The sequence below is a fragment of the Leptosomus discolor genome, chromosome 6 (genome assembly GCF_034619465.1).
Source record: "Leptosomus discolor isolate bLepDis1 chromosome 6, bLepDis1.hap2, whole genome shotgun sequence".
Lineage (NCBI taxonomy): Eukaryota > Metazoa > Chordata > Aves > Leptosomiformes > Leptosomidae > Leptosomus > Leptosomus discolor.
Window position 1 is genome coordinate 6,803,043 of NC_141396.1, and position 24,799 is coordinate 6,827,841.

Sequence of the window (24,799 nt, forward strand, 5' to 3'; positions counted from 1 at the left end):
AATATTTCATTCCCCTCCTGTCAGGAAGCAGAAACTATTACAGATTTAGTTCACAGCTGATACGGAGAGAGAAGATTACTCAAAATCCTCATCTATTACTGTCTCTCTAAAATCTTGCATCTTCTATAAGATCTGCAATGCCATCCTCTGACATGGGAGAGTGGCTGAAGCTCTCCCTGAGCACCACCAGTACAGGAGTTTCTGGACCACACTGAACTGAAGGAAAAAGAGGAACAACTTCTTGGTGATATTACGGCACACTTGCACTGCTTCACCACATGTCTACTAATGACCAGGAAAACTGAAGGCTATTGAAATGGTGTGGACTTGCATCCTAATGTATTTTACTCCTGATAAAGGCGCCAAAGCCTCATGTCCTTTTCTTGCTTTTTCTCTGTCAGCTGCTTTATGCAAATCCTGTCCCTGTTCTGTCTCTCTCCCTCATAACCTCCAGATGTTTTTATGTAATTCCTGTGTCTATCTCATCCAGAGACTTGCCACTACTAACCTGCATCTTTTTTTCCCCTCTGCATTGGCTAGATGCACATGGTAGTCTTAATAAATTTTGGCTACTAAGACTTCCACTGGAACAGTGCTTCCTTGTACCCTGGGATAACTCCAATACTAGCTAACAGGGTTTTAGACACACCAGACCTTCAGATATTCCTGATGACCCAAAGGTGTAAAATCGTCAGCATACTCTAGCCAACATTGTAAAGAGCATGGTGAACCAACACGTTTTACGGATCGTGTTGGGCTGTAGAGATTCTGTCTGCACCTGGGGGGACAAAGGTTTTCTGATTCCTGTTGAAGGGAAGTAACCATGGTTTTGATCTGGTGTTCTTCATAGTAGTAGATAGTGGCATACTTGAGAAAAGCATGATTCTGACGCCTGAGGTACTGCTACTGATTCTGACCAATCCTAATTTCTATTAGTGGGAACAACGTTTTCATTGATAGTTAAAGGATCCTGGACAAAGAATGATGGAACCAAAAGTGGGAGGCATTATTTCATAACTGACACTTCATTAACTGATATTTCATTCAATTAAGTTGAGGACCTAATTGAGGAGAAGAGTCATGTTGTATTTGGCATGACCCATGGAAGTACTCTAAGTGCAGACATAACCTACAGGTTCTGCTACTGCTCAAAAGCAGCTTGGATCCCGCTCTGAGCCTCCAGGCCCTCACAGCTCAGCTCTAGAAAGCTGTCATGAATCTCATGGTCAGCACAAACCAGACTATTGAATCTCTCTCTTGCTACCTCCTTGATAGGAGCAACTTGTGGAAAGGTCTTGGACTTCTGACTGCAGCATGGAGAACACTTTGAGTTTTGCTCTCATTTCAGCAAATTTCAAGTTCTTGAAAAATAAATTTTCCTGGTCACCTCTCACTCAGTTGTGTTCCTGCTGTCATTAGAAACAGCACAAAAACTGGTAAAGGAGAAGGGCTTAAAATATGGTTCCCTTTCTAACCAAAAAGGTTTTGATGAGCTAACAACATAAGTAAGTGCAAATCTCAGCTGTGCTGGTCCCACGACATCACAAACCTCAGGCGTAGCAAGTAGCATTCTTGAATGCATCAAAATCTTGTCTTTTAGCATTTAATGCGAGACAGTACAAACTAATGAAGAGAAGAAATGTATGCAGTGTTGCTGTAAACCAAATATACAGATGTAAAATAATTAAGAATAAACTGTTCCATAAAAATGCATGTCAATAAAACCCAGTCTGATAAAGTGATTTATGAATAATTTTCTAGAATTACTAAAAAGAATGATTTCTCGTTTGAGGCTCTGGAAGTCTTGAGTCACATTTTTTTTCTTTTAAAAAAATGTCTTAAAACACATGGCTTTACAGCTGCTGCTTGGAAAATATACACCTCCAAAGTCTGACTTTCATTTAAATACAAATGTACAAAATGTAAACTGAGACAATAGAGAAATTTACAAAACTTTTCTTTAAAAATAATAAAGACAAAATTCAGTTCTAGTATGATGCTATTTAAATACGTGCAAGTAGTCATGTTCATTGAATTTCTATTGCAATGTTCTAAATAGACAAATTTGATTCACACAGTCTTGAGTGCCACCTCCAAAAACAGACCTGAGTGGAAAATTCTTCTTAAAATGTGAGGCTCCACTGGAAGGAATGGATAGAAAATCTCCATTTTGGGAGATCCCTTTTTTTTTCACTCAACGGTGGAGGCTCTCTCATCCATAGAAGCTCCATAGATTATAGTGGAAGGATGCAACATGTTGTTTCATAAAACTGAGTTGGAACTAGCTGCTTCCAGTGGAGTTTGAACTTACGTGATTTGAATTTATGTGGTGATTTAAACTGGCCTTCGAATTTGGAGAACTCTTTGAATTGTTCTGATGCTGTAGAAAGAGGAAGACAATGACAATTAGATTCCCAAAATACGCCATGCTTTCTTTTAGTCCAACATTGTTCATTTTCTGGTGATAACATACTGACTGGACTGCAAGATTTTTCTTTGAAGATCTCTGGATGTAAAATATTCTTCACTTTCTTACCTGTATTCTCTTTAGGTCAGTTAGGACCATGGCAGTTCTTGAGGAATGCAGCAAAAAAGACTCACTCAAGCTCCAGGAGTCAAATCAATTCACTCCAAAATGTCAGTATGTGCTAAATCTGACTAATACAAAGGATACCTGCCAATGCTCAGGCGTTGTTTTAACCCTACAGAAATAGATTGGTCTAAGAACGTTATTTAGATTTGCATGTGAAAATTATTTAGATTAGTGCCATGGTGCCTCATGACAGCTGTACATCACGTATTATCTGGTCTGCTCTCTTCTCCAGTATCTTGGTTTCATGCCGTGACTACCTCACTCAAAATTTGCATTTTCTTTTTTTTTTTTTAAAAAACACATAAATCAAGGCTTTTCACAAGGAACTTACTAAAACCATATAACCATTTCAAAAGGCATTTCAGCATACCACTGAAAAACAGGTTGGGTAAGACATTTTCAACTGCTGGAAACAGAGCTCATGAACAACACTGGAACTTCTGGTGGTAAAAAAATCACAAGCGGTAGATGGGAAACCTGGGATATGCAGTATGGGTCAGGAAATTAGCAGGGAAGTGTGACATGAAACAATGTGCGAAAATACCACCAGAACATGGCTGTGACACTGGGCATCTATCGGAGTTCCCTTGTCTGAGTTGTAAAAGATCTCACCTGTCGTTTAAATATTCTCTGTAGCAATCCTTTCTTGGGTGGCTCTGGGGGGTAGCTTTTGTTTAGATCTGGTGAAATAGTACCATTTGGTCCAAATACATTCAGTTCTTTGAAACACTCTGTTTCTATCATCTAGTGGAAAACAGTAAGAAAGAAAAGAAGAAATTATACATCTGCATTAAATACGTTCCAGCAGTGCTAGGTTGTTCAAAGTCAGGATCAGGACCAGCAGCTTGAGCAATATGTAAGGAGAGTTAACAGTGGAATTCCTGCTGGTGGCTATAGAAGGCAAATAGGATGTATGAAAAAGAGAGGCTGAGTCTGCTCTGCATGTTTGCACATCAGTCTTATTAGAAGTTGCCCCGTAAAGCTTTCTGTTCTTTTCTTTAGCACTGTGGAGAATATTGGGTAAAGACAGGTATACTCATAAAATCCCAGTTATTAGCACCCTTCTGCCTAAGTGGATCTGCTGTTTGATCCAGAGTTGGATTATGAAATCCACTGTGGGCTGTGTTTTGATAGCAAACAGAAACACAGACCCAGATCTGGAAACTCTGGAGCAGTTCAAGGTCCAGAGCCAACTGCTGCAGCAGGTACAAGACAATGGGTGAGATCAGGATCACCAGTGGAAGAGCCTCCCATTAGGACTTCCAGCCATCCCATGGAAGTTCCTGAGAGCAGTTGTCGAAACACCTCTGTAGAAATCCAGGAGAAGGAAGTACAATAGGATCCTTGCCAATTTACACAAATACGCAGAGCCAACAGATACAGTCACCTGAACCTGACATCTGTGGTACATTATAGATCTTGAAAGAGGCCATTTGTAACTTACGAAAGCATTAGAGTCTGGCAAGTTATCCAGTAGCTATATGTTACTGGAAATATACAACTCCTCTTAAACCATCTGTGTTAGGGGGTTTATTGGAGTAATTTTACTATGATACATCCTTACCTCATTTTGCCATGGAATAGACACTGATCCTGTGGAAAACTTGGAATAGAAATCATCATCTGTTTGGTCCAGGTTAACTCCTTTCACTGTGGAGAATTGCTCGATGTCTAACACATCCTTGCAGTATACTGCTCTGGGCTATCTCAGCAGAAAAAAAAAAAAAAAGAAAAACAGCAAGAGAAAAACTATTGCTGAGTCTGACCATGTGCTTTCATTCACAGACTCAGTCAAGTGAGAATGCCTAACAAGTGACTATCTGCATCCTGCTTCTCTAGACTTGCTCTGCCCGCATGTTTATCACCAAAGGCTGACTTCGCTTTAAGCTTCCCACTTTGAAGTCCTTAAAGCATCAGCACAGCCAAAGGGGGTTTTAGGCATCCATGCAGCACATGGTTAAGAGGTGAGGGGAAAGGGACAAGAAAGAGCAAGAAAATAAAAAACAAATCCTTCAGTAGTCTTTTCTTTTAGAGAGGGAACAACAGAAAACCAGAAAGTTTATGACTGACGCACTGGAGACAGCTCTGAAAAGGGACCTCAAATAAAAGTGTCCTTCTGCTCAGATAGCTGTGGAGTTTGCAGCCTGAAAGTTTAAAGGAACGTATACTAATTGCTAAAGAAAACAGAAGACGTTTGGCATTTTTCCATTGTTTTTATTAATAGCTCAGCTGCTGGAAGCTGTCCAGAATCACCTCTATTAACTCTTTTAACTTGGCTGCATTTCTTCAAACAAAATGGCTTTGCCTTTTTAAACTACTTAATCTTCTGGGATGACAAAGACAGGACTCTTTGCAGTGACGCTGCTTTTCACTCATATTCCAGCAGTCAGCCACAGAAAGCAGAAACAGTCATCACTGGCTACCTGTCAGTGTGGTCATCTGCATGCCTAGAGAGTTCCTGTCAACAACACAGTTACCCTTTGATGTGCAGGAATAATTGAGAGGTGGTTGTGGGACTAGCCTGACCTGCTGAACTCAAGCACGTGTTGAATCCTACTGTCTACACGTGGTACCACGACTGCACAGCCCAGGGGTCCAACCGTGCAGTATTTTATCTAGATCTGACCAAACAAATCTAGCTGATTCCTGATGGAAGTCCTGTTTGCTGGAGGCTGCATCTCCCTGCACTCCTGACGGCTGCAGTCCACAACATTTTTGTGGAGACAAAGTAGTCTAGAAGAGGATGGAGAGACACGGGTTGGATTACAACCTCTGCCATTGGCTATATAGCTTCGGGTGATTCAGCTGACTTCAGTAAAGACTCAGAAATCTACGGATGAAAGGCCAAATAAATTAAATTAGGGGCAGCTCTTGAGTTCTCGATAAATAGCCATAAAAATTTATGTGCCTCTGCTTTAGCAAATATGTCTGTAAGAGGTGCCTTCTAGGCCTTACATGCCACAGTTAAGCTTTTAATACACTCTGGCGGATCCCAAATTTGAGCCCAGAATTTTCTAATTTTCTACATCAGAAAGAAAAAGTAGCTTGTCTCCTGTTTCTTCCCACTAAAGCAGGTCGTAACACCACGGGCTAATTGGCAGGAATAACTAGGCCGCATAGTAAAATGTAAAGCAAAACCAGAGCAGCTAAAGTAAACTTTTGCAGTGTTCAAACCACTTTGGTTTGGTTGAGTTTGCAGCAATGTGAACGAGAGCTGCCAAGCTGTTACTTTCCTTAATACATTAAAATGGCAGTGTTTACTTAGAACCATATGGGAACTTTAAGGATAGAAGGTCTAGCCAAAAAGAGAGCCCTGCAGGAGGAAAATAATCAGATAACTCTGTGCACTGGGGTAGAGACTGATACCACAAAAGGGTGGAAAAAGTTTTGTTATTGCCAACGCTACAAAGACTTTCAGTATGTGCAAGACTGGTGTGTAAACCTGAGTAAGGACTCGGTGTTGGGTTCTGTGCCCCATGAATACTAACAAGTTCAAAATGCTCTCTCAGGTCCAAGTCACCTCCTCTGCTTGAGGTGACACTTGATATCTGAACCTGGTTCAGCTTCTGGAACGAATGTTTCATGATGATCCAATCCATTCCTCAGTCCCATGGAGCTTTGGACTTCATAATTCTGGTTTCACCTCAGTGTATATACCTATTTATCTGTTTGCATACATGTAGCTTTCATTGCTGATTGTTCTGAGCACCACCTGGTCCTGAGTGTACTTATTCTCATGCTACTACCGTGGATAAGGGAATACAAAGGCTCACAGTTTAAAGTTTGGGAACAGGCATGAACAGATCAAGTGGTACCTCCGGTGTCGCACAGGAAGACTGTGACAAAGTGAGTGGGAATGAATCAAGCCCCAGGTTACCACTCTACCTGGGGACCCTCCCACGCTGCACGCACACGTCTATAGAGCGGCTCTCCTCTCCCTCCCAGCCTCCCCACTCCAGCCCTACCGCTTATCACATCTTCCTAGGGCAGCTACCCATGCAGAGAGTGACGACAGCTCTAAGAGAGAGAAGTTATTTTAGAAACAAATCTCTCGAAAGAGGCCACTGGGGTTTCTTCCTATGGTACTTACATCAGGGACAAAGGGAGGATCCAGCATTCCTGCTTCTAACCGCTTGAAATTCATGCTCTTGAAAAAGGGGTGCTTCTTCACTTCTGTTGCACCTTCCCCTTGACATCCTAGCCGCTGCTTCACGTCTTTGGTGAGGAGCTGAAACATGCCAAGAGGAACGGTAAGGATGTCAGAAAAGCAAGAGCTCCACAAAGGTATTTTTATCTTCAGTTGGTTTTGAATGTGCCCAGAGGGAAGTACAGAGGGAAACTGTAATCGCTGTTACTTAATGGCCAAAGTTAAACGGATTAGGACTGCGCTGTTGAACATGCCTGTGAAACCCTTTGAAAATTACCTGCTGTAAAGTGTTTACAGTCAAAATAGAGACAGTTGTTTCTGCTTACTTTCAGTGACCACTTTCAACAAGAGGTCTGACATACCCAAATAATATATATAGATGCATATTCATAAGTCTCACATGCTCTTTCTGAGTTTTTTTCTTCTTGCTACTCCTGTAAGAATAATTTTCCCATCTTGCTTAGGCTGAGTGACTTCACTATCCAATTGTATTTCCCACCACCCACTGCAGTGTATTCCAGTACCTCACATGACACATTGAACCAACCCTTTGTGCTCATGGGCTTATCTCTGCTGAACTCCAGGGGAGTTTTGTCCATGGAGCCAGTATCGGTAACCATCCTTAGTTCAGCCTTGTTTGTTTTCAGAGAAGGGCAATGCACGACCTCTACCTGCTACAGCAAGTCCTGCCTGTTTCCTGGGTACCTGTAATGGAGCAACGGACACTAACTGAACTCAGCATCCTTGGTCTTTTAGATAAGTAGGTCCATGAACACAAACACAGGGGTTGTAGGTCCTGGAAGACCTTGTACGGATGGACTAATTGATCTGCAAGAGAACAGTTCGATGGAAGAACAAATCTTGCACAGACTAGTTGGTGGATGAGAAGACAGAACACGTAGCCAAATCTTCACCAAAATGCCTCTTCTTTTAAATCATATGCGTAGAATCAAGTAGCCTAAATCAGTGTCTTAAGACATCACATCTAAACAGCTGAAGAGAGGCAGAGCTCAGCATGCGAATGACTCATGGAAAAGACCATCACTTAGGACAGAGGCTTTTCTAAATGTACCAGTGACTCCAGACAATCTGCTGAGAAGTGAAGGTTCACAATTTGTTTCTTTTTTTTTTTCATTTTTTTTTCAGCTTCCATTCATCTCTGAGGAAGCCTGCATGATGCTCTCTTAGAGGAGGGAAAATAGAACTCAACTCAACATAGTCTGCTCAGAGATTTCAACTGCCTATTAAAGAGATGGCAAAACACGTGCCTCAGTACAACAGCCAACTAAACATGCACTGAAAACAGTCAGGGCTTTGCTGGAGTCTCCGCTCTGGGGGAAGAGACTACATACCCACACTGCGACATGACGGAAGAAATACGAACACCAGCCCCTTTCCGCAGGAAGGGTCCAACTCCCGCAGCCAGGCACGCAGCCAGGCGGCCACCCCACCGCCCGGCACTTCTGGTACCCCGATTCCCAAACGGCGGCGGAAGGAAGGGGCTGGCCCCACCGGCGGGGGAAGGGAAGGGAAGGGAAGGGAAGGGAAGGGAAGGGAAGGGAAGGGAAGGGAAGGGAAGGGAAGGGAAGGGAAGGGAAGGGAAGGGAAGGGAAGGGAAGGGAAGGGAAGGGAAGGGAAGGGAAGGGAAGGGAAGGGAAGGGAAGGGAAGGGAAGGGAAGGGAAGGGAAGGGAAGGGAAGGGAAGGGAAGGGAAGGGAAGGGAAGGGAAGGGAAGGGAAGGGAAGGGAAGGGAAGGGAAGGGAAGGGAAGGGAAGGGAAGGGAAGGGAAGGGAAGGGAAGGGAAGGGAAGGGAAGGGAAGGGAAGGGAAGGGAAGGGAAGGGAAGGGAAGGGAAGGGAAGGGAAGGGAAGGGAAGGGAAGGGAAGGGAAGGGAAGGGAAGGGAAGGGAAGGGAAGGGAAGGGAAGGGAAGGGAAGGGAAGGGAAGGGAAGGGAAGGGAAGGGAAGGGAAGGGAAGGGAAGGGAAGGGAAGGGAAGGGAAGGGAAGGGAAGGGAAGGGAAGGGAAGGGAAGGGAAGGGAAGGGAAGGGAAGGGAAGGGAAGGGAAGGGAAGGGAAGGGAAGGGAAGGGAAGGGAAGGGAAGGGAAGGGAAGGGAAGGGAAGGGAAGGGAAGGGAAGGGAAGGGAGCGGGGCAGGCGGCGGAGGACGCCCGGCGCGGCCGCGGCGGAGCGGAGCGCGGCTGCCGGGCGCGGCGGGGTCCGCCGGGGGGCAGCAGAGGAAAGGGCAGCGCGGGCGGGCAGCGCGGCGGGGCCGGGGCGGCGGCGGGGCGGCGCGGGGCGGCGGCGGGGCCCGGCCGGCGGCGGCGAGGCGTTCCGCGCCCCGCGGGGAAGGACGCCGACGAGTCCGCGGCCTCGGAGAGCTGTGTCGGGGACTCTTCCCTGGGGCGGGAGGGGGAACGGTGCCTGGGTGCCCGCGGGAGGGAAGGGTTCACGCTTCACCTCCTCTTGCGCCGCTCCAAAGCGGGGAGCTGGAAAGCGGCGATCTTCCCTCGCCCCCTCCCCGGGTGGGCTGGGCGGACCAGTCGCACTGGAATGATCAAGTTTGCTGATGACACCAAGCTGGGTGGTGCAGGCGATACGCCAGAGGGATGGGATGGCATCCAGAGGGACCTGGACAGGCTGGAGACGTGGGGCCATGCGAACCTCATGATGTTCAACAAGGCCAAGCGCAGGGTCCCGCACCTGGGCCGGGGCAACTGCCGGTATCAATACAGGCTGGGAGAAGATATTCTAGAGAGCCACCCTGTGGAAAAAAGACTCGGGGGTACTGGTGGATGAAAAGCTGAACATGACCCACCAATGTGCAATTGCAGCCCAGAAGGCCAATCGCATCCTGGGCTGCATCAAATGAAGTGCGGCCAGCAGATGGAGAGAGGTGATTCTCCCTCTCTACTCTGACCTGGTGAGACCCTACCTGCAGTACTGTGTCCAGCTCTGGAGCCCCCAACACAAGAAGGACATGGACCTGTTGAAGCATGTCCAGAGGAGGGCCACAAAAATGATCAGAGGGCTGGAGCACTTCTCCTGTGAGGACAGGCTGAGAGAGTTGGGGTTGTTCAGCCTGGAGAAAAGAAGGCTCTGGGGGATCTTATAGCAACCTTCCAATACCTGAAAGGGGCATATGAGAAGGCAGGGGAAGAACTGTTCACAAGGGTTTGTAGTGATAGGATGAGGTGTAATGGTTTTAAGCTAGAAAAGGGTAGATTTAGGTTGGACATTAGGAAAAAGTTCTTTAAGATGAGAGTGGTGGATCACTGGAACAGGTTGCCCAGAGAGGTAGTGGAAGCCCCACCCCTGGAGACATTCAAAGTCAGACTTGATGGGGCTCTGAGCAACCTGACCTAGTTAGAGATGTCCCTGCTTATTGTAGGGGGGTTGGACTAGATGACCTTTAGAGGTCCCTTCCAACCCAATACATTCTATGATTCCATTATTCTATGATTAGGAAAACTCCCTGGGACTGCTTTCCCATGGTGGGCTCTGTGCCCATGCAAGACAGTGGGGTGGTTTGGGTTCTCTGAGCATCTGAGTCTGTGAAGTGACTGAACCCTTGGGAGCCCCTTTGGATAAATCCCTGGGAATCTTACCAGCTGTAAGCCAGGGCAGTCAGGAAACTGGCTGGGGCTCACTTAGTAAAGCAGGAGACAAATAACTTTGGGAGGGTCGGAGAGGAAAAGAAGTCTTTACGGAGATCAGGTAGACAATCAGGTGCAGTCCTGCAGGAGGTTGGGAACGGGGACCCAGGCAGCTTCCCCTCTAAGGCAAGGTTGTCTGGAGATGTTGCGTGTGGGCTTCCCAGCTCAGGGTATGCCCCAGTTTCTCAGCCATGTCATCTCAATGAGGAGAAACCTTGAAAGAACAGTTTGTTGCTAATGTGAGGTTGGTAATCTTTCCTCCAGCGTCTGGCTAGAGCTGGGTTTTCTTGTCCTTATCATGGATTTACAGGGTCACAGCTCTTTAGGCTTTTCTGAGTGCTCTGCTACTCCCTGGGCATCAGTGGTTTTCTTATCTGACTTCCACAGCCTCCTCAGTTCTGCATTTTTTTGCTAGGGGCCTCATTTCCAGCCTAAGACAGCAAATGGCTTTGGCAATCCATGTGCCCCATGTATACAAAGACCATCCTCCAACCAGTCCCAGCAAACTACAGTGGCAGAGGCCAAGCAGCCAGAGGAGGTGGTGAAGGGGTTTGTAGGACATAAAAGAAAAGTTTTCTGCTTCAGCAGGAGCAGCAGCAATAGCCAGAGAAGACTGTATGGATTGAAGGATGGGGGAAAAGGTAGTGGTTCTGGCCACAACAGCAACTTCCAGCTTCCAGATAGCAACATCCCCTTCTTCCTCACAGTTTCCTCTGACTCTGCTGCTGTCTAAGTGGTGACATCTGGTCTGACTGGTCACCATGACTGACTGGTTCATAGACGGAGAAAGACTTGAAGAAACATCTCTATGCCTTGCCATCCTCTGAGCACATAGAGTCCCATAATACAGCACCATATTGATCTAGCTCATATGAAAAGATCTTTCTCAGGGCACTTCTCTGCAGCTTGCTTTCCCTGGGTAGAAGCAAAGAGGGATGTTTTGATTTCAAATCCTTGCATGGAACTTTGAGCTTTCATGGTCTTGAGGCAAGGTTTTTTGATGTGGGGTTTCTGTTTTTGTTTCAAATCCCAACAGGCATATGGATTTAGCCTACATAAAGAAAATTGCTTTGGAATCTCCAGTCAAGATCTGGTTTGCCCTATTGTGGCTGAGCAGAGAAGACAAACGTTCTTTTGATCTTCTATTCTCATGTTGAGAGGACTTTCCTGACAGGTGGAAAGAAGAATCTGAAGGCAGAAGGAGCACTTTTACTACCCATGGCTCTGATATATTTTTGGAAATGATACCTTGAAGCTCTCAGGAACAGTGCTGCTGAGGAGCAAGTTGTAGTACGAAGGGGTAGATTGGGACTTGCCTGTAGATGATAAAGGAGACCTCTGCAGTTTCTGCTCTACAAGTCAGCTGTGAAAGGAAGAAAGGGGGTTACTTTCCTGTCTGTGCAGCCAGGACTGGAATTTGGACTAGCCAGTGGGAAGCCAGTCCTACTTTTGGACTAGGTGGGAAGACCAAGCTAATCTGGGAATTTACCCTCGCCAGGCTGTAAATGTTAGAAGTTGTTTGGAGTGTGTGGTCAGAGGATAGGGTAGTTGAACATAGAAAAAAGCTGTCTGGGGATTCCTGGGCTCCTCTGTGATAAACAAAGGAGTATTCAGTAACCTCAGAGGCAAGAAGAAAGTCTCTGGAGCATGAATGCAGTTGGTTGTGGATGGCTGGCCACTGCAGGCTGAAAGACACAAAAGGGAACAGGCCACTGGGAATGGGCTGGGACTGAAAGACGACAGAAAGGAGAGGATTCTCCTGCAAAGTTCTGCCGCAGGCAAGCAGCTGCCTACCTCTTGAGGAGAGTCCCAATGCAGAAAAAAATAAGAAATTAATGGCATTTGGTAAGCTGTAGCTGCAGCCAGCTCTGGAGATGGCAACAGGTGAAACCAGACACTTCTCCTGGCTTCTGTTGTGCACATCAAGAGATAGCATGACAAGAATATTTTCCAGAAGGGAAAGTCCTTCCTTTCTCCAAGCAATAATGAGTCTTGTACCATTTCCTGCAGCTCCAGCAGCTTTCTGCAATAGTAAACCTGCATAATAGCCTAAAATATGCGTCCCATTTGGGATGGTGACTAGGAAAAGAAAATGGAGATAACAACTGTATGTTTTGAGTCATCTATACACTTTTGTTTAATTCAGTTTCAAAGGATATATTTAGTATGAATAGAAAGCGGAACAGAAGCAACTACATCAGGCTGATGACAAGCCCTACTGGGACAGCAGTGCACGTGACCCAATCAAACATAATTTAAGTGTAATCAACAGCCAAAGCCAACCCTATGGAAAATTCACAGAGCTTCAGATCTGAAGATGGCTTAGGCCATCCAACCATGCATGAAGTTGATAGCAAGCAGCAGAGCTTTATGTTCTGGTACTAAAGCCCCAGATGACACTGGATGTGTGTAAATGAGGGCAGGATTTAGTCCACAGAGTTAAGGGCAAAGTGTGACTAGAATAGGACTTTCAAAGAAGAGTCTTGAGTAGCAGAAGTGAAGTTATATTGAGATCTTTTTCTTGATATAAAGAACTCTCTGATACATTCATGTCACTCATTTGATCCCCTCTGGGGATTCAAACTCTGCAATGACTGAGACTTTTTCCACGACTTTGTTTTGCTTCCTTTACAAAAAGAAACAACTGTTGTGAAGATTGCTAAAAAAAACCCCAACAGTCCCCAAAGCGCTGCTTTATTTATCTTCATGGGATCAGTCATTTCATATCCAGGTCATACCATGTAATAAATAACTCCAAGTCCTAAGATGTTAGTCCTAAAATTATAGGAGTGAGGGAAACTTTTTATAGGGTGAGAGTGCAAAAAATTGCTGCTCATGAACGGAGAAAAGGGGAATGGTAAAACCACTTCCATTGACCCAGCTGATCAAATAGTTTAAGGGATCACCTAGATAAATTTCCACCCTTAAACAGAAGTAAATGTTATTTTAAACAATGACCATAATACTATGGTCACCTCTCAGTGACTAAATGAGACAAGACAGTAGTGTGGGAACTGAAGATGCCGGAATGACATAAATGGCTGTATATTGGACTGCTTACGTTTATGAAATCACAGCCCAATCTGGCCAGCTGAAGAGTCAAAACTCTCTTCGGCATGGGTGACAATTAAGCTTATTGCAAAGGCTTACTACAGAAGATCTATTATTATGATTCTTTTCTATTATTATTATTATTATTATTATTATTATTATTATCATCAATAGCAATGATAATCATTTGAAGAGCACCCTGATGTGTGTGAGGTGCCTCTTGAGACAGATGAAAGAGCAGTTATTCTCAGGCAGCACTGATAAACTTTAAGGTGTCATAAGGTAGGAGCAAGTTGGTTTCCAGGGATGAAAGCAGAGAGGAGGGATGAAAGCAGGCAGGAGTAGTATCAGTATGATGACAACAGCTCCTGGTGGTGAGTGAGGAAAAGAAAAATCTGCTTTTAGGGAAAAAAGAATTCATCATTGTTTAGTTGGTTGGGAATGCACTTTAGGAAGGCAATGTAGATCAGACACGGAACAGCTGAGGCTGGAAGGCACCTCTGGAAATTTTCTAGTCCAATCCCTCTGTTCAGAGCAGAGTCATCTAGAGCAGGTTGTTCAAGGCCGTGTTCAGTTGGGTTTTAGATATCTCCAAGTGTTGAGACTCCACAGCTTCTCTGGGCAACCTGTTCCAGTATTTGACTACCCTCACCATGGAAAAGTATTTCCTGATGTTCAGAGGCACCTTCCTGTGTTTCAGTTTGTGCCCACGGCCTCTTGGTCCTGTCACTGGGCACCAAACCGAGAGTTTGTCACTGTCTTCTTTGCACCCTCCAATCAGAGGTCCCTTTTGCAGAGTCAAACGGGAGCTGCAGGAACAAGAAGCGTCAGGGAAGATAGTCTGCGGGAAATGCAGACAAACAGGACACTGACAGAGTGACAGAAGAGCACAGCATCGTGGGCCCATCCAATACTGTTGACTTGAATGCACTTCAAGTCTCATCTCTGGATGCAAGACTGCACTTGTCAGGGAAAACATGCGTGTGCATCAATGAAGTACAAGTCGTAACAACAACAGACAGGGAGCATTTCCTAGAAAGACTGGATTTTTTCACAGAAAAAGACACACCATGAAGCAGTTATGTTATATGGGAACTATGGGCTGGGGAGCTTCCCAGAAAGCCAGCTGCCCCTGTTCCTAATTATTTATTATTCATCTCTGTCTCACTCCAAAATGAGGGCTGATTTGTGGGAAGTGACTTACAAAATGGAACATGGAAATATGGGATGGATGATGATTAACGGGAGATATGATATGTTCCTGCAAAAACGCAAAGGGCATAAACATCCAGGAAGGGAAGGTTGACGTGGGGTGACACTAAAAGGTTTTCACGTAAGTAAATGAATAAAGACAATATGTTTCCTGATGGAGATGCTATTAGCTCATGGAGTAAGCTTTGAAGAGAAGGTTAGGAGACATGGTGGAAAACATGTTCCTCACTCCTGCCTGAAAGAGTCCACTACAGGAAAGCCTTTTGTGTTGGATCTTTGCGAAGGCTCAAGCTGGATTTATGTACTGCAACGCTATGCTTCATTTTGCAGGTATGATGGGTACTTAATTATCACTTTTTTGTTTCCTTGTTAAGATGCTGACACAAAGCAAGAAAGTTCTGGGTTTCAATATAAAGAGCAAAAAATATTTGAGAAAATATATTTGAATCATGGATTAAAAAAAAAATCACTTGATAAAATAAATGAGTTTTGGATGGAAAAACCACAAATGCCATCACGCTCAGTATCAGAAGTAAGGCTCTCCAGCCCTAAGGCACAGTAATTGTAATGCATTAATGCTGAAAAATGACAGGGTTATCTTTGGATCCATTAAGAGTTTGCACAAACCACCTAAACATGCCACGTGATTGGACAGTGAAGCAGTAATGATTAAGTTGTCAGGAATGATTTACATATGCCCATATTTACTTGGTTCCCTGAGGCAAGGGAATGAACCAGACAACTTCCTGAGGTCCTTAACTCCCTGACACCATAGACTCTATGCCTTGAAGATGAAAATGACCACTGCAGTGTAATGACTTTCACTGTCTATTGCCCTTGGGAGTGGTAGCTCATCTCCAGCACTATCCCATCAATGCTACATTTAATTCTTTCCAGCTTTAAGTTCTCACGGACTCGATTAATTTGAAAGCTTATTTTCATTCTATTATTCCTCATGCCTGCAACTAACTACAGGTCAAGCAACAAGAACATAATTTTTGTCTCATGACATTTTCATTTCATGTTAACAACAGGACACACACAAACTCTCTGCCACTCCAGCAGATGCTGCTCCTCACCTGGCGGGAGTTGAGATGCTACTAGAGAAGAGATGGCAGGCTGTTTGAGCACATGAAATGGTCTGTAAGAGCCTGTGGCTGTCCTAGATCCTCCCACGCCGACTTCACTGGGGGCTCTGAATCGCAGATTAAGGGCAGTGCATGGCCTAGAGTATCTATCAAGAGTGATGTCAGTTAATTACTACCCTTGGGATTCAGCAATGAGTTGGTGCACTGTGAGTTAATGACTTCCAGGCATGATACTTGGCAATACTACCATTATTATTTTGCAAGGAGACTTCAATGTCTCTTCATGAAGCCAGCCAACCAGAATGTTGTTGATCTGCTGTTTGCTTGCCTGTTGCACAAGATACTGGTGAAACTCTCACTACCTATTTGTTGACCTTTCTTCCCCTTCATTCTCTCTCTACCAGTATACACAGATATGTCATTGTCTCCAAAGGAGACTTCACTCTTTAGCAAACAACATTAAGAAAAAGGACACATCCCTTTCCAAAGTACAATTCAGCCTTCTAAAGATGGATGTTGACAAGACACTGATGAATTCAGACACAGCTTTGAGATTTCTCAGAGGGTTTGAGGATTTCCATTGTCAGACATGGCTATTGTGCTACAAAAATGACTCCCAGCTGAAAGAGTGAGAAAACATTTTAAAGTACAGCTCAACAGTATTAAAAAAAGCTGGATACCCGGGCACCCCGGGGGAAAAGCTGCTAATAAGGTTAGTGAGATGGGGTGGGACAACATTTGAGTGTCACAATAATTTCATTGCATAATCTTTGTCCTGCTTACCCCCAGCTCTCACCAAAGACAATGGAAGCATGGGGTTTTCAATTCCTTGCAGGAGACAATCAGAGTCTTGCATCACCAAGTCCTTTTTATTTTTTCTACAAGGTTATAAAAGACAGAAATGCATTCTTGACTGCAAACTAACATTCAAAGTCTCACGAGAATAGATACCGCTCCCTTGGCCATAAAACTTTGGAGAGGACTCAAGATGACCGTGACGAATCTCATGGAGAAGCAAGCCCAAATAAACAAAATTTGAATGAATAGAGAATGCAGTCATCCCATCAACAGATGAGCTTTGTTAGTCCTCATCTCTGCAGCCGCTCTATGGTACTGTATTACTGCTCAAACCGTGTCAGACAGAGCTTGCAACACTGGGCCTTCAAGCCCCTTACCATTTTACAGATGGACTTGGCCTCCTCAGAAAACTTGTGGGAGTACACCTCTTCTGTCTCCAGCACTCTTCTGTCCACTTCTTCCCTCTTCACCTTCTCTTTCCTTCCACGAAATGGTGATTGCCCAGCAATCATTTCATAAATGAGACAGCCCAGCCCCCAGTAGTCAGGGCTGAGTGTGTATCTCTGGTTGTTCAACACTTCTGGAGCTGTGGAGGAGAAAGATGTGTCTTGTGCAAATGCTTGGTATTTACATAGGCAAAAAAATTAAATTTCTAGAAGTTCCATTTTGGTGACTGAATACACAGAGAATGGTAGGTAAAATATAAAAATACCTCCTGATTTCTGTTGACGGCATTACAGAAAATGCAGCATGCTACAGGCCTTATTTTTTTCTCTATGTGCTACATGCCATGTGCATGCTGTTTTCTGACTTCTCTACCAAGTCAGAACAATTAAAAACGAACAAAAAAGAAGTTAAAGCTAATTATTAAGCAGAGGCTAATCTTAAGAGTCCTTCCAGATTTCTCCATTTAGGGAAGAAACGACATACCAACACACATACTGTAAAACAGCACTGGCATTTCTTCAAAAGCAAATTCTGTCTTTTTGCTCAATTTATAACTTATTTTTCCCCCCTTTAAAAAAAAAAAATCTATTGATTTTGTGTTGCAATTATCCAGTGTGCTTTGGGCATACAGTCGCTGTCTTGCAGGCATCCTCGCTTCCATACATGGGTACAAACACACACATGTGTGCTCACAAGCACAGCCTTAGCGTGCGCACACACTTACACTGAGAGAACAGAATTGAGACACGACAACCGATTTGCTTGCTTTCATTAAAGTCTCTGTATGGTGTAGCAGTGGCTCATATCAGCTAGTTTCTATTTAGTCAAGCAAGCATAAGGCATTTTTATTCCAAGAAATATGCCCACCCAGAGAATGCATGAAAATAATTACACTGAATTTAGAAAACAGATCTAATTAAATCAGGGAGTGTGTTTTTTACCAACGTACAAAACTCTACTCTTCTTTTGTGCAGCCTCCCCTGCACATAGGGGAGGACTCAAGATGACCATAGGTGCAGACTTACCCATCATAAACATACAAATACATTTTAACTGTCATACAAAGTGGCAACTAGACAGAAACCTTTCCTTTAGCACATAACCTTCCTAAAATAAATCTACACTAAAATCACTAGAATCCCAGTTGTTGTCTCCCCTTTTAATTTTCTTTGCTGATTTAAGACTGTAGACTAGTCTCGTTAATAGCTGCTGTGGTCCATCCTTTTGCCCATTTCTGATTTCCACCAGCATGACTTCTTGGTAGGTTGTTGCAGGGAACTGGACCCAGCTGAATGTGAATCTTTTTCTTAAGCTTATGTGGCAGAAAGATCTCCAAAACTCAAGTAATCTCAGCAAATTATAAAAAAGATGAGCTACTGAAGACTTACCCATATACCCTACTGTTCCTACTCTTCCACGGATTGATTCACCCTCAGGGATTTTAACAGCTAGACCCAAATCAGATATTCTAATATGACCTGGAAGGAAAAAAAAGAAACAAAACAACACAAAGCAGATATAATAATATGACACAAATTAGTCCAAAACCACAACTTTTGTCATTGCTACCATACTCTTGCAATTTACTGTTCAGACATTTTAAGAAAAGAGTGTCCTGAATCAGTGAATTGGAGCAGTTTCATTGATAAGAAAAGAGGAATTATTAACTGCATTACAATGCAATGAAATTAATTTCAACAGTGAGGCTATGGACTAGAGTGGGTTGTGTTAGATATTTTAAAACCAACCAAAAAAAGGCAATGAGAAGCATGCTGTAGGGAAGTATCCTGAGCTGATCACAGGGGATGGACGAGCTGACATAATTCTATAACTCTCTGATGGATGAAGGGGCTACATCTGGTCTGTAAGTCCACATGAGATTCGATTATCGCTGCCTTCAGCAACAAATGGGTACCTGGGTTTGCATAAAACAAGAGTTGGCTCAGCAAAGGATGAAAGTACTTTTGAAAATGGAGCAGGAAGCACAGATTTAGAAATCCCAGCTTCCTTTGTGTTGTGTCAGCCTTGCAACAATAAGGATGGAAACACAATGAAAAAAGGCAGACACCCCCAGCAAAGCCATGCTCTTGAGAACAGACCCTGCTGAGCAGCACGGCTGCTTCATTCCATCCCTGTGGTGAGCTTCAGCACTTCACCCACCCCAAGACAGGAGAATTAGTGTATGCTGAGCCTCTTAGTCACTTCAGAGCATTATTTGTCTTTGTGCAATATATATCCTAAAACTAACTTAATCTACTTTCCTGTGAAAGCACCTCTGTAAACCTCTGAGACTTACCATAATCATCCAGCAGGATATTTTCTGGCTTCAGATCTCTAAAAATGAAAGATAGCAGTTATTTGTATGAAGCTGGTTTTGATAACATAACCATACGACAGTGTGTGAGTGCATTTATTACTAGTAATAAACCAATTGAATGTCAACTCAAACAGCAAGGAACTCATGAAACCAATACAACTTTCTACAACTCACTTCACAGATAGACTGAAACCATATGTCTTTTTCTAAACTAGAGTTACATTTTTTCACTAAGCCAAGCTTTTAGTTCCTAATCCACTCTTATAATGGACTCATCCATCTAGTCCAGTAAGCCCTGCAAACCAAACCCTATAGTCCTGTGTGTTGTTAAATCTCTGTGAGACTTTCTTTTATAAAAATGCTTGTTAAAAAGAAAAATATTTTAAATCTTAAAATATTTTATTTGCATATGAAAATGGAAGTAGCAATCTGTTGGGCTCAAGTTTTCTAGTCCTGGTCTCTGACTCAGACCAAATAGGTGAATATGCGTACATGCACTTGTGCACATGTGTAATAATTTCAGTGAGTTTGGAAAATGGGGGGCAGAGGGGCGGGGAAGGCTGTGCCCAAATTAAAATTCTTCTTACAAACATTTGTTAAACTCTAGTGCCTGTGTGGTTTGGAGCAATGCCATGAAAATTGGCAAGGTGGTCACTCTGATGTCAAAGCTGTGTCTTTCACTGCTCCTGTGAAAAAAAAATATTTCCCAAATCTGGCCAAGTTATAACCTTCTGAAAAAAATAATCTCAGTTTTCACATGTTTAGCAAAGCCTTGGCAGGTCATTCTTCTGGAAGGTTTGTCTGCACCAAACCCGCTCCACCAGTTGCTGCTTGTAGATGCTGCTGAGATGAGCCACGCTCAAGCCCCCTCGCTCGACCAAGGCTGTCTTCCAAACCTGGAGGCTGAGCACAGCCTTGCAGCCGCCGCGGCCGTTCCTGGCGGGCTGCTGGCGGGGTGGGAGCCAGGCGGGCTCCTTCCCGTTCTCCCCGTGCTGCCGAGCAGGGACGGAGCACAGCCTGCTGCTAGCGCAGAATGGGAGTGAAGCCAGCCTGCATGGGACGGGACCTGGAGGGAAGGCGGGGACGTGCTGGGCAGGGAGCATCCCAGGAGGGCTGTGTGACGGGAGCAGGCTGTGCTGGCTCAGGAGCCCGAATGAGGCACCAGCACGGCCGGGCGAGGCAGGGAAAAACATATCGCCGCAGTTCACAACATCGTGCCCTGACTTTTATCTGATCGATTCCTACTGAAACACAGCGTTTAGCCTGGTGCAAACCCAAGAAGTGCTTGGCCTCGTCTTTTCTTAAGGCCTCCTTGCCTTTGCGAAGCAGCTTGATTCTGTTAGCTTCCCAGCAAGACACATTTCTTTTCGAAGAGCAAAGAGCGGGGGGCATGCAAGAGAAACCCTCGAGATCAGTGCATTGCACAGTCTGTGCAGGAGCCCGGCCTGCGTCTTGAGCTGTACCGCTCCGGGGTTGTGGTTTTTCCTGTGAATGGAGAGGGGTGTTTGATAGTTTTGACAATGCTGAGATCAAAATTTCAAAACTTGTCTTGTTTTTATTTATTATTTCAAGCAAGAGCATAGAGCGCTGTGAACAATCTCCTCTTCTTGCTTGTTTCAGACCCTCTTGACCTCTCAAGATAAACCAGTGGTACCAAACCTACTTTTCAAACAAACAATACTGAAATACGTGAAGGGCAGCTGAATGATGAGGAGAAGCTGTGACTTTGTTCAACATACCACCGTGGGCTTTCCCTCCCTATCAGCAGGTTTCCAATGCTGGAGCAACATAGTTGAGAGCATTTCCTATTTATTTTTGAAAATTTATTCCAAATCCCTTAAGAACTGTTTCCTTGAACAACTCAGACTTCATTAGTTACTTCATCTTCCGCTCCAGCAGTCATTAGTCCCACCTAAAGCTGTAACTGTGGCCAAATGACAAGAATCCTGCGTGCAAGTCAGGAAATGTCTTTGAATGAGAAAATGAGAGAGACCACGAGGACTCTTGAGAACAGCAGTTCGGTCCTTACAGTCCTCTGCGATTTAGGGCAACTAGACCAGGCTTTCCTTCGCCCCAGACATCAGTTGTCATTTCCAATTTCAGATTTCTGGTTCCTCAGTATCAAGGCTGGCTTCTTTGCATGGCCAGCACTTCCAAGGGCCAAGGAGGAACGTGGTTCTTGTACTGAAATGTCTAGGAGAAACAAAACTCCCCAGTGGACACAGTTACATGTGAGGCTGCTTCCCGATGGTACTGCTCCTCGTATGTAAACTAGCCTTGCCTAAATATACTGAAACAGCCGCTGCTGGCAATGTGCCCACGCTGGAAAGGCGATGGTACATTGTTTGGCGGTACAGGACAGCATAAACAACTCAATTAATCATGGTGGACAAGGCTTTACTGTATATTTGTGTAATGACTAGGACAATGTGACCTTGATGGTGACTGGAGCTTCCAGGCATGGCTATAATGTATATATATAAAAAATTTTGATATATAAAAATAAATTTTATATATATTAAATTATACCTATAATAAAATATATTTTATATATAAATAATTCAAGGAGAAACAGCAGCTTTTTTATGTTTGCTTTCCATGAACAATCAACCCGTTGACCTTTACTAACATGATGCAGTTGAGAAATGTAACAGAAGTGCCATGTTTGGCAAGGGAATTCTGGATCAGATAAATCTGCCTCTGAGCCTGGTTGTTCTCGCAGGTCATGTCTGCAGCGTGCGTCACCGGCCCGTGAGATGGGGATGTATTTTCCGATGTTGTGATTTACTCAGAAGCATTTTGTTCGTAGAAAATGAAATTAAGTCTGAGGAAAAAGTGTTTTGTGATGAATTATTCACCTTGAGAAAGAGGCAGCATTTAGCTGCTATATTTTATTGGCCTATATAGCACTTCTCAGGGGTCCCAAAACATGCTGCGGTATTACAAATTAGGGGTCTCTGCAGATGCTCCTAAAATACTGCTAGAAAATGTCACCTACAAGGATATAATATCATTCATTGCCTAAATGAATGTGCCATCTGAGCTGTAAACTAGCAGCTCTTTTAAGAGGAACATGAAAACAACTGCTTAAGGAAGTAGGATGACATTTCTCTCAGAGCCACGTACTATTTTAGATGGCCAGATCTAATTTGTTTTATTAGAAAGTGCAATTAGGATGGCATTTTACCAACCATGTTATGGATGTACCAGTCATTTTCATCAATAAAGTATGCTTGTGATCTAGTACTTTTTAAAGAAACACTATAATGACTCCTAAAATTTCTTTGAATGTGGTAGGATGTTTTTTAAAGAAAAGGGAAACCAGACACGTCACTCATTATTTGATTTTTCAGTTGACATTAAACACTTAATTCCATTTTGTTCCTTGGGGAAAAAAAATCTCCTTCTTGGGCCAGAGCCAACTAAATCAGCGTGTTATCTGTCTGTCCTCCTTGTGCCAGCTAGCAAGATCTGAGTCACAGTGAGGCAACCAAGTGGCAGTTTGCTACAGATCTCCTCCAAGGAACAACAATATTGTAATTTTATATGTATACAAGCATACACATAATGCCTATTACACATGGGCATATCAAATGATTTAAAGTGTGGCTTAGTTTTTAAAAATAGCATATTATTGTCTATTAATCATTGTCCTTGGAAGTTCTTTCGTCAATTTACAGGACCTCTTCTGCTGTGAATGCCAGCAATAATGATTTCACAAGCTGGGATGATGAAGACAAACATTAAATGTTGTTTACAACTATATTGGTGGTTGATTAAAAAAAATAAATCCTCACGGAGTCAGAAGAACTCTGTCTGCAATCACCCTGCTTATCCAGCAAGTAAACCCTACGATGCCCTGGAAAAGCGCTTGTACAGAGCTGTAAGCCAGACTGGGATCTGAGAGCTTGAAATTTGTCCTTCTGGGAGCTGGCTGCCTGTCACTGTGCCGGGCAGCACCCTGCCCGCTGGCTGCACCCGCAGCGGGTGGGATGCTGCCAGCAGGACGCCTCCCTGGCGTGGCTGTGAATGTGCCTCCTTCCAGGGCTGGCACGCTACGGCCATCACGCTCCAACGTAGCTCATCAAACTAGTTCATGTCCTAGAGAGTAAATCCATGCCCTGTGTCCCAGACACCCTCTTGCGCTCGTTGTGCTCCCTCTGGGAACGGGGAGATGGTTCTTCCACATCTGACGTGCTACAGCCCCTAATGCAAGATAATCTAACTGATTAAAGTGGAGGCTTGAATAGAAACGATCTCCATTTCATACCAACTAGAAACTAGTTTCCTTAAAGAAATCCCTTTAAAGGAACTTTCATCATCTTCTTATGTCACCCAGTGCACACGGAGGTAGGGTTTGGGGAGCTTTGTGTTAGTTCTGTATAATTTAGACAGGATGTATTTAGTGAAGCAACTGCTTCCTTCCATGATTAGTGAATCATACTGTATTCGTACAGGGCTCTGTGAAATTTCAGCTGAAGCACTAAGGCATTTAAGCTGCACACCACAGGGAGCAGGGAGGATGCAGGCAATTTTTTTCTACCCAGAAAAGACGGCCTAAGACTCTAGAGTGCTTACCTGTACACAGTATTTTCTCTGTGCAGGTCTTCTAAGCCACAGAGAATCTCCGCTGCATAAAACAGAGCTCTTTCCTCCTCAAAGCCTGGGTTTCCCATGTTGTAGATATGAAACTTCAGGTCGCCTCCATTCATTATGGTCAGAACTAAACACAGTGCATCCTTTGTTTCATAGGCATAGGCTAAATTGACCTAGAAAAACATTTGTAGCATAGTCGTGACAGTTCCGTTAGCTGCCAAGAAGAAAGCACTAACTTTTCATTAAGGACTTTCTCTAGAAAAGGGAAAAAAAATACATTGACTGAATTTGATATGGGCCTTATTACAACATACATTTTAAAAATACAGAAAAAAACCCAGATGTGAGGATTTTATAGATTAATTTGTTGAATCCAGCCTACTCATCACCGGAAACCCTCAAGGTTAATGCTCAGATAGCCTCACGGGCTGGACAAACATACTAATTCCAGGCATAGTTTTCCATGTAAGAGAAATCTTAATAATTAAGGGAATCTACACCTCCCTCTGCACTGTTTTGCTGGGTAGCTCTCAAAAAAACTGTCATCTCAGTAGGTTGCCAGGAAGGCTCAGATAGCCCAGTCCTGTGGTGGCCGACAGACCGTCACTGAGGCATGAAGGTCAGGATCACCCCTGCGAGGCTCTGGCGGGTGCCCCAGGAACAATCAGACAAGCCAAAAGGTACCCATCACTTTTAAACATGTCCATCGTCTTTGCCTCTGCCAGAGGTAAGCAAACATCTTGCATCTGTTGTATTCACTGTGTTTCCTAAAATAAGTATGAAGAACGTGACAGATGCTGAGATAACATCTTTTTTTAAAAAAAAAAATCTAAGGCAAGTTTCTAAAGACGTAAGAGCTGGCACGACTCAGGAAAGCCCTACGTCAGGCAGACCAGCTCC

The 24,799-nt window shown here is 44.0% G+C and overlaps 1 protein-coding gene across 1 annotated transcript in view; it reads right to left on the reverse strand.

Annotated features, from left to right (window-relative positions):
* Positions 1 to 2,281: 2,281 nt before the first annotated feature.
* GRK5 (G protein-coupled receptor kinase 5) overlaps positions 2,282 to 24,799 on the reverse strand; it is a 49,244-nt gene continuing 26,726 nt past the window's right edge. Inside the window, exons 6-13 of the mRNA XM_086467409.1 lie at positions 23,882 to 24,072; positions 19,283 to 19,320; positions 18,375 to 18,464; positions 16,917 to 17,125; positions 6,684 to 6,821; positions 4,158 to 4,295; positions 3,206 to 3,337; positions 2,282 to 2,380 (exon numbers count right to left, since the gene is read on the reverse strand). Of these exons, the coding sequence (XP_086323535.1) occupies positions 2,282 to 2,380; positions 3,206 to 3,337; positions 4,158 to 4,295; positions 6,684 to 6,821; positions 16,917 to 17,125; positions 18,375 to 18,464; positions 19,283 to 19,320; positions 23,882 to 24,072 (1,035 nt within the window). The remainder of the gene's footprint in view (positions 2,381 to 3,205; positions 3,338 to 4,157; positions 4,296 to 6,683; positions 6,822 to 16,916; positions 17,126 to 18,374; positions 18,465 to 19,282; positions 19,321 to 23,881; positions 24,073 to 24,799) is intronic.